The sequence below is a fragment of the Vollenhovia emeryi genome, unplaced genomic scaffold, assembly GCF_000949405.1.
Source record: "Vollenhovia emeryi isolate VEMERY1.0 unplaced genomic scaffold, V.emery_V1.0 DF939165.1, whole genome shotgun sequence".
Taxonomy (NCBI): Eukaryota; Metazoa; Arthropoda; class Insecta; order Hymenoptera; family Formicidae; genus Vollenhovia; species Vollenhovia emeryi.
In genome coordinates, this window is record NW_011967201.1 from 427,662 (window position 1) to 436,620 (window position 8,959).

At 40.5% G+C, this 8,959-nt stretch overlaps 2 protein-coding genes across 5 annotated transcripts in view; one reads left to right on the plus strand and one right to left on the minus strand.

Moving 5' to 3' along the window:
• The window catches only part of LOC105564394 (homeobox protein ceh-19), a 14,295-nt gene extending 8,024 nt beyond the window's left edge, over nucleotides 1–6,271 (plus strand). For both annotated transcript variants that reach the window (XM_012016717.1, XM_012016718.1), the window contains 3 exons: nucleotides 2,517–2,743; nucleotides 5,193–5,329; nucleotides 5,562–6,271. In XM_012016717.1, the coding sequence (XP_011872107.1) occupies nucleotides 2,517–2,743; nucleotides 5,193–5,329; nucleotides 5,562–5,775 (578 nt within the window). In that variant the 3' untranslated portion in view covers nucleotides 5,776–6,271. The remainder of the gene's footprint in view (nucleotides 1–2,516; nucleotides 2,744–5,192; nucleotides 5,330–5,561) is intronic.
• Nucleotides 6,272–6,593: 322 nt separating this feature from the next.
• On the minus strand, nucleotides 6,594–8,412 carry LOC105564396 (cyclin-H). 3 transcript variants are annotated; one of them, XM_012016722.1, is made up of 6 exons: nucleotides 8,139–8,412; nucleotides 7,607–7,831; nucleotides 7,351–7,524; nucleotides 7,053–7,278; nucleotides 6,853–6,982; nucleotides 6,594–6,780 (listed from the first exon to the last, which is right to left on the minus strand). In XM_012016722.1, exons 1-6 carry the CDS (start codon nucleotides 8,253–8,255, stop codon nucleotides 6,639–6,641), a joined length of 1,014 nt encoding a protein of 337 aa, XP_011872112.1. In that variant the 5' UTR covers nucleotides 8,256–8,412; the 3' UTR covers nucleotides 6,594–6,638. The 3 variants fall into 3 exon arrangements, with proteins under 3 accessions (XP_011872112.1, XP_011872113.1, XP_011872114.1); XM_012016723.1 differs by having other exon boundaries at nucleotides 6,853–6,976; nucleotides 8,139–8,411; XM_012016724.1 differs by having other exon boundaries at nucleotides 6,853–6,964; nucleotides 8,139–8,410.
• Nucleotides 8,413–8,959: the final 547 nt, after the last annotated feature.

The following is an 8,959-nucleotide window of genomic DNA, read 5'->3' on the forward strand; positions in this document are numbered from 1 at the left end:
GAGTGTTAACACTTGAGTGTTTTTTCCGCAAGGGAAGTGACGAGTTACATCCCAACCCTGTATTAGCTTTACGTTTATTATTGTGGACCGACGTGTGGTACTCGGAAAGAGTGAATGTTTATCGGAACAAAGAAATCTGCACGTTTTCGTAATAAACGGAGTTCCGACATCATATTTTGCTAACGTATGACACTTAAAAGATATACTGTAATCCAGAAACGGAATATTACCACTGCTGCAACAGCTGACACGATTCTCTCTTGAGACATGGATAACTGCATCGAGCGCGCACGTCGGTAGTGCGTTTCGCGCGAAGTGAATTAGAGGTGGTACAGTTTTAGCCGACAATTCCGCGGCACGGCTATAGGCGGGAAAGCCACAAAAAAGGCGCGAGAAGCACGACAATTACGTCGCCATCTGACAATTAGTAGCTAGTAAACGGCGCTTCTTGGCATAATGTCGCCGCGAATAGCTTTTCGGAATATTTATTGTCGCGGCGTACGAGAAACCACCTGGAACCGTAAGTTGAACGGCTCTTTCCCGTTCTTCTCCCCGCGAGTTTAATAGCTTTCGACTCTATCGGAATAATTTATGCCAATGGGTTCAAATGGTTACGGCGTTGTTTCCACTATCTTCCAAAGCTTTTCATAATTGTCAGTTCTTATCCTTAATTTTATTCCAGCTTCAGTCTTAAATTAGCGGAGGAAAGTCTCCTATTACGAGATAGCAGGTTTTCAACATCCAATCACAAATCATTACACGATCTAACAATGAATTTTCCACCGGACAGATTTCACTCCGAGGGCACTGAATTCACGTTGGAGCCAACAGATGATGTCTTAATTTAGCAGAAACCCTGCTATCTCATATTAGCAGCCCATCTCGTAATATGGGATGTTTCTTCTGCAATTCTTCAATCGTACTTTATTCAGCTACTTCTTTTATTCTTCGCAGCGCATTGACCATTGATTCTTCTTATTACTGATAAGTAAGTTGAATAAATTATATTTTTCAGATTTCATAAGATAAATTAATTTTGCCGTCCAGAAAAAAGAATCCATTGAAAAGCTATTGCAGAAGCGTCGTGATTGTTTCAACGGCGAACCGGCCTAATATTCTCAACGTTAATCGCAAGCGTGAAAGCTCGGTCGGCGGTTGCGGTGCCACACTTTTTCGTCGGATGACGAATGGGCAGATAATTAGAAGATGATCCTCCGACGCTTAAAAGAGCGGCGGTCTTGTTACCAGCTGCCTAAAAGCGAGCCCGAGGACATTCTTCACGACACGCGGCGCGACGTCGTGTACGGCAAGTCTTGTGCGAGCCGGGATAAATATAAATATAAACAACTTGGACGTGGAAAAAGTTGCGAGATTAATGAGAAAGGGGGATTCCACGAGGGTAATTGGGGCCCCGCTCGCATTCGACGGTATGGGCTCGCGCGTGTTATTCTGCCTCATTCAAAAGCGATTAAAAAGATAAAGATATAGAGTGACGTATACAACGGGTTGCGAGTGAATGATGACGCGATTTCGACGCTCGCATCAATTATCCCGGCATTCCGCCGTGGTACCTTCTCCTCATTTCCACGTCGAACGTGCAATTTGCAGTTACTCTTAATCGGGCCGTATTTGAGACGGATTCACTTTCGATATTGATATATGCGTCCCATCATCACGGAGGCATTTGCATGATGGGTATTAAGGCCCCCGATTGCGGCGTCAGAAGCATCGTCGTTGATACATGCCGTTGTTAATTGCTTGCAAAGTAGCTTAAAGAGCTTGTATCTCAGGTTGTTTTGCTCGTGTCACTGCTACATATTTTACAGAGTTGAAAGTTACTTTATAAAAGTATCTAGTTATAGTTACAGTTTTTTCATTAAAAACGTAACTAGTTACATATGCCTCGGTGGTCGAATTGGTGAGACGCCGGCCTAGAGGGAGGTCCAGGTTCAAACCTTGGCTGGGGTAATATTTTTCGCAATAAATTTTCTGTATTATTAAAGATGCCAGGTATGGTCAAGAAAACACTGGCGTTGGTGACTAGTTACAGTTACAAGTTACCAATTCTGAAAAGTAACGCGTGACAGTTACAGTTACGCAAAAAGTAACGAATCGTTGCTTTGCAGTTACTTTCTTGCAATGAAAATAAAAATATGAAATCTGGAATTGTTAAGTGTCGATAGAGGCGTTTATGCGCAAAGGCAAGGCCCAATGCGGTCTGTGGAGGTTTAAAAAATGTATAATATAAAGAAAGTAACAAAGTTAACATTAGTATTTTCTTGACAATATCTGGCATTTTTAATAATGCAGAAAATTTATTGCGAAAAATATTACCTCAGCCAGGGTTTAAACCTGGATTTCCCTACTCTCTAGGCGGGCGTCTCACCAATTCAACCACTGAGGCATGTAACAAAGTTAGAGTTACCAAAAAAAAGTAACTGTAACTTACAAGTAACGAGGTACTAATCATATCAATCCTGATATCTCGGTATACAAGGGGCGGAACATTTTTGCAGAAGCGTGCACCAGCAGTAGCGGCGCGAATTCGACCACGAGCGCGGACAGGGACGTCCAGGAGAAGGCCGCCGCCGCTATTAGCGACGACGAGAGGAAGAAGAGGCCACGCACCGCGTTCACCGCCACGCAAATTAAATCCTTGGAGGCGGAATTCGAGAGGAACAAGTACCTGAGCGTGGCGAAGCGGCTGCAGCTGAGCAAGAATTTGAAGCTCACGGAAACGCAAGTAAATACCGCTTGTTTTATTACGTATTCATGTACTATTTCTGATTATTCCTTCTTGAGGAATTTCTCAGCTGCTTTTCAGAGGAAGCTACATCGTAATGTAGATCATAATTTTCAAGACTATGGCCGGTATTTATAGTCAAATCTTATACTCAAGACCGTCTTACGATCATCCTCAGCTATTCCGTAGCCAATGAAATGTTCCATACGGCAGATTCAGATAAATTCAAGACGGTCTTGAATATAAGATCTGAATATGAATACCGGCCCGTATATTTAAAACCGTCTGGAGTTTATCTTAGGATGCTGTACGGAACATTTTATTCTCTGTTTAAGGCCCGGTTTCACCAAACGTCGCTTAACTTTAATCTTGCTTTAATTCACGTTTGTCTCTTTCTAAAGTAACAGTTGGAAAGAGACACAGAAAGAATAAAGCTAACAAGTTAAATAACGTTGGCGAAACCGGATCTGAAATTATAGATAGAACACGATCAGATAAATAAATAAGAGTCTTATTAATTTACATTGAAATTGCATGTAATCTAATGTAATCCACTTGTTGGCCATCAAAGATGATCTTAAAACGATCTTAAATATAAGATCTGACTATGAACACCGCCCTTGTCCGATATCATAATTTTAATTCTGCTGCCAATTATTCCAGAGCGTTTCTGTATTGCGTCATAAACAAACTTAATTGGACCAGAAGACGGAAGATCGACGGGGTCATGTTCCAGAACAGGATATTGTACTCGATAAATCGCGATAATGCCTTTGACTTCCGTAGACTTGCCTCAGCACCTGAAAGAGTTTAAGTCCCATGTACTTCGAGTTGTTTGAAATAATCAACTGGCCCTAAATTATGAGCCTGCGGGGCACCATATGTGCGGGCGCCAGGTCATGGCGCCATTGGGGAGGATCGTCCTTTAAAACCAATTAGCACTTCTACCCTTCTTTCGCGCGAACTGTTAGGAAACTTTTTACCGTGCATTTAACCTTCCCAAACATTTTTTTATTCTACACTACCGGAACTCGGCTATACGGCGTTTCAAATATAATATAAAGAACACGTCTTAGGCAAAGGTATTTCACAGAATGGAGGAAGTGACATATTGAAAATTATTGCTCAAGTTATTATAATATTCGTATGTGAATGCGATAGTTTAATGGTTTCGTTGGTCCAAAGAAACGCAAAATTGATCATTTTCTTTCCGCGTTGTTACCGAAACCTCGCTCTTTTCCTGCATCGTCCATCACGCCACGGACTTTCCGCGGATGTTATCTTCTAATATTAACCGAGAGAGTACTCTATAATTTCCCGACATGACGATTCCTCCGCAAAGCTCGCGGAGTGCGACGTGGTTGCGTAAGTGTCGGCAATGGCACTTTGTAGCGTGCGCCTGATACTCGGCCGGGCTCTAAACTAATTAATTTACGGCCCGCACCCCCAGAATATTCGCCATCGCGGAGATTGCGCCACGCCGTCATCGCCGACCAGTTGCTCGCCTGGCAATAATTGCCAGCGCCGGTCGAAATATCGCGAACGAGCCGGATAATTATCTCTCCGCGATCGCTCTCGAAAGGAGGAACGATCGGACGACGGATCAGAGGCAAGAAAGAGACGCGTCGTGCCGCAGACATAACTGTCACAATATTTCTCGGAGTTAACGAGCCAGTTCGGGAGAGACCCCTATTTCCCCCCTTCTCGCGAGCCATCTCGTACGTTCCGTCGTCGCGGGCTTGCATCCGCCGCAGAGCGAAACGTACCGAGCGACGGCTGCTGCGCGCCGTCGAGGCGACGAACCGGAGAGGCGTCGATTTTTTAATTAGAATACGTCGTCGGCCCCTTATGTTCGCGTACCGGCTGCCGGGGACTCTTTGGGAAATCCTCATCTGTATAGGAGACATTAGTTTTCTACGATACGCAATTATTTATTCAAATTGGACGCCATGAAACAGACAGTACGTTTTGGCAGTTTCGCGAATAGATTGAATATATTAAATCTAATAAAATAGGGATTTCTCAAATGTACTTATACTCACGTCGTTTATAAACCTTGTATTCATTTGAAAACGACGTGTTACATTTAAAAATGTTATGGCTTTTCTTATTCATACTTCATTGTGGCACGTATGTATTGTATTGCCAAAAATGACATGAGAATCTTTACGATCGTACGATTCTGATATTAATTTTTTAAAATAAATTCGCAGTAGAAATAAATACTTGGTTAGGCTAATTAATAAACACTCTAATTAACTGACAAACTTCGTGTTTCACGCGTCGCGCGTAAATTTCTATTAATTTTCTATAGCAATAAATTTCTTTCTTCTTAAAAAATTTCTTTAATTAAAATTTGCCAGTTGTGTCGATTAAATTTCCTACATTAGTTAATTATTCACTGGCGACAATAATTCTTTATTCTTACTATTAATTTTATCTTTTACAGATAAAGATATGGTTCCAAAATAGACGGACTAAATGGAAAAGGAAGTACACTAATGACGTCGAGCTATTGGCGCAGCAATACTATTCGAGCTTAGGAATTCCAGCACCACGACCCATTTTTGTCGGTGATCGCTTATGGTATAGGTCTAATAAAAAGTACAATTATTTTCCCAACAAACACCTCTTTCTTGTAAAGAATGTACATGGTGTACGTCTCGCGAGAGTTTACTGTTAACATCTACGCGGAGAGACTGTTCTCTTAAAATTTATCCTGAAAATCATGCGAGACAACGAAACAAAGAAAATTCTCTCCGTATAGTGTAGACTGTAGATCATGTTTTGTGGTACATTAACGTGTATCTCTTTGTAGGTTCTTCAATTACCCGGGACAAACGCAACCGGCAATACCATTGCTGCCGCAGCATTTAACACCGTTATCGCTACCGCCTGCATTGCCTATTGTTCAACCGTTGCCCAGTAATCTATCGATGAGACAACAAACATCCATCTTTCAAAACATACCGACCAGCCACATCGCGCATCATCTAACTCAGAGATTGGACTTTAGGCATCACGACCCTTAATTTGCGGGTACCTAAATTAAATCGGTGTGACCAGTTATATAAAATAAATTAATAATCCTTTGCGTACAGAGCAGTATGCGACTATGAAATCAAACTTGTTTGTCAGTAACGAACGTTATAACTGTGTAGCGCACTTCTTTAGTATAGCGTACCATATCGATACTGATCGATTACGAAACGCATAACTATCACTATTTTAATTTGTTACTCAAGTTAAATTACATAAGATATTTATTTTATATATTTTTTCATAAAATGATTTATTTATGAATATTTTTGGCCATGATTTCATTGGCCAATTGTTTTTACTAAAACGTGTATCATAAATGCAATATTTCATGAAGATAACTCGTTAAACACATGTGGATTCATTGTACTCAAAGGATTAAATCATTTCATGGTACGGCATAGAAAGATTATAATCTAATTTAAATATATACTCGGATAGGAAATGTAATACAGACTCGTATAAATAAACTGCTTTTGGCGCAAGATATACTTTGACGAAGCAAATATATTTGCCATTCGACAACACGAAATTTGTAAAGGATAGGACTAAAATTATAAGTCACTAGATTATCTTTTTATGTACGCATTTATAAGGTATATAACATGTATAAAATAAATAATTTTTTAATATAATATAGTAATAACTATACATGTAAATTTGACTTTTAAAAAAGAACAAAATTAAAGTATTTACATATTATTAGCGACAAGTGTAGAAAATATTGTTGTAAATTCGATGTACATCATAAGAGTAAGAAAAAATTAGGTTGCCAAATTCTCTTAGGACTGTGCATAAGCTTTTGTGCGGGTTCATATGGAAAATTTTTATTATTGTACAAAGTTTACATCTATCATCACAAAGCAGAGGGAGACAAAATCTTACTAACTCCCAAAATCTTGTCGTCGTGGGCCGCCTGATCCTGAATAATCTTTGCATATTTTTCATTATCCTGTAAATCCTCTTCATCCAGCATTTCCTGCATTCTCTGTTTGTATCTAGAATCCGCGAAACTTGTACGAACGGTCTTCGTAAAGAATAATGTTCAACCTACATATAAATATACTTACATTTCGCTGTCAGGATTGTTTTCCTGATTTCTGCATTTATCTAGTTTCTTCTCTAAAGCTTTTACCGCCTCTCGCGAAGGTGGTTCCACACATTTAGCCATCGAGCGTATTTCTATAAGAGTTTCTATAACTTGTAAATATGAATGGCCTATGCAGTGTGAGCACGTGCAGATGTCATGCAATACACAAAACATAATTACTTCGCACAGCTTCTATGATCCCACCCAATTGCTCCCTCGAGAAGAGTATGTCAGTGACGTAATTGTCCAGATTTGCGGAAGCCCTGGATGCCGCGTGCAAAGTTGCCGCCAGCGCAACTTGACTCGGAGCATAAAGGAGAACGCTGTCTGTCAGGAAAACCCTTTCCAAGAACTCATCTATATGCAGCCTCAATTTTTCAGGATTTTCCAACGACGTGTACCTTGTCTATGAAAGCACGCACAAATTGTTCACCTCCGTCACATATAAGACGTCGACCTCGACGGAAAGACCACGTACCTTTATATCAATCATCAATCCTTCTACGGGTCTGAATGGATTGTGAACAGTGAGATTATAATTCAACTGCTGCATTAGAAGCAATTCGTTATTAAGAATTATGTCGGATGCCTTTTCTCTATCCCCCTTAATATTTGCTACAAATTGAGATATAGAGACATTAAATTCTTCGACCTAAAATAGAATAGTTCTCGTGTGAAAAAGAGATCAAAATTACAAAGCTGTGAAAAATTATACATCGAGGGGAAATAATTACTTTGCACGCCAGATAAACGCAGGTGACCAGAATCTCCTTCGGATGGTAGTCCATCACGCTGTTTCTGAGGTAAAACCTCTTGAAGTAATGCAAGGCGGTGGCCACGGTGGCGCGAGGCATTGGTGGATTGAATCGACGACAGAAATCCCTTAATTGTAATTCGTAGAAACGGAGCAACGTCCGTTCGTCCGTGTGTGACAGAAAGTGCTCCTCCCTTTCCTCCGGCTGCGTTACATACGTTTTGAATTATATCACATGTTGGTTAAATTAATCTGATAAAGTTATTCGAGATGAACGTAGGAAAAGTGTGGCAAATTCGACATATTAATAATTAACCGTACTTTACACACACACACACACACACACACACACATATATTTTGTACATATAATAAATACGTCTAATGCACAGACATAACCTAAATTTTCATCAACGACATTTGATCTCGGAAATCGTAAGTAAATCGCGCAGAAACGCGTACTTAAAAACGGGCAATAGTTTTAAGTAAACAATTACGGAAAAGTGGACTCACAGTCATGTTGGCGCCGTGCTTCGCGATAAAATCAGTGTTGGTCTTCTCCCGCAAAGCGATCAAATCGCTCTCGTCGCTGAACATCCAGTGTTTCTTTTGCGAGCTATACGGAAACATTTTAGCTACGGGGGTGACGACAAAGGGCGAGAAAAAGAACAAAACAAAAGCGAATCGCGATTAATTGTCAAAATCACGTAAACAGGGTAATATGAACCAAAACTTCGCGACTGGCGCAGCCGGGGCAACTAAAATTATGAACTGGAGAATTAGACGAGCAACGCCACCACGCGGCAACCTCGAAAATAAACGCAGCCGTGATGGAGAAGCCTTGAGCTGCCGCGGTATTAGAATACGTGGAACATGAGCTACGTAGCCAAATGTCCACATTTTGCCAGGTGGGTAACGTATGGACAATTTTTTTCGCGTCCCGCGCTATGGATCCCATGCAATGGGACCTAACACATTTAATTGTACCAAAGTGCTAGTAGAAATAAAGCATGTTGATAAAATGTGATGATTAATGATAAAAAAATTAACCTTTAATAAACTTACTATACAATTTAACATAAATTGTCAGCAAAATTTTATATTTAGTAGTTATACGTATAATTTATATTTCAGCATTTTACTTTTTATTCCACTGCCGTATGTGAGTTTCATGATAAGGGCGTACACGCTCAACATAGACAGCTGCGGGATGTGAAACGGAGAAGATTGGTGTTTGGCTCGTGTCGCTACGTCAATTTTTCGCCGAGTTATAGCGTTTTAAAAATCCGGCGCGCGCGCACCATTCATGAAAGGAGGCCGCGCGAATTTTACGC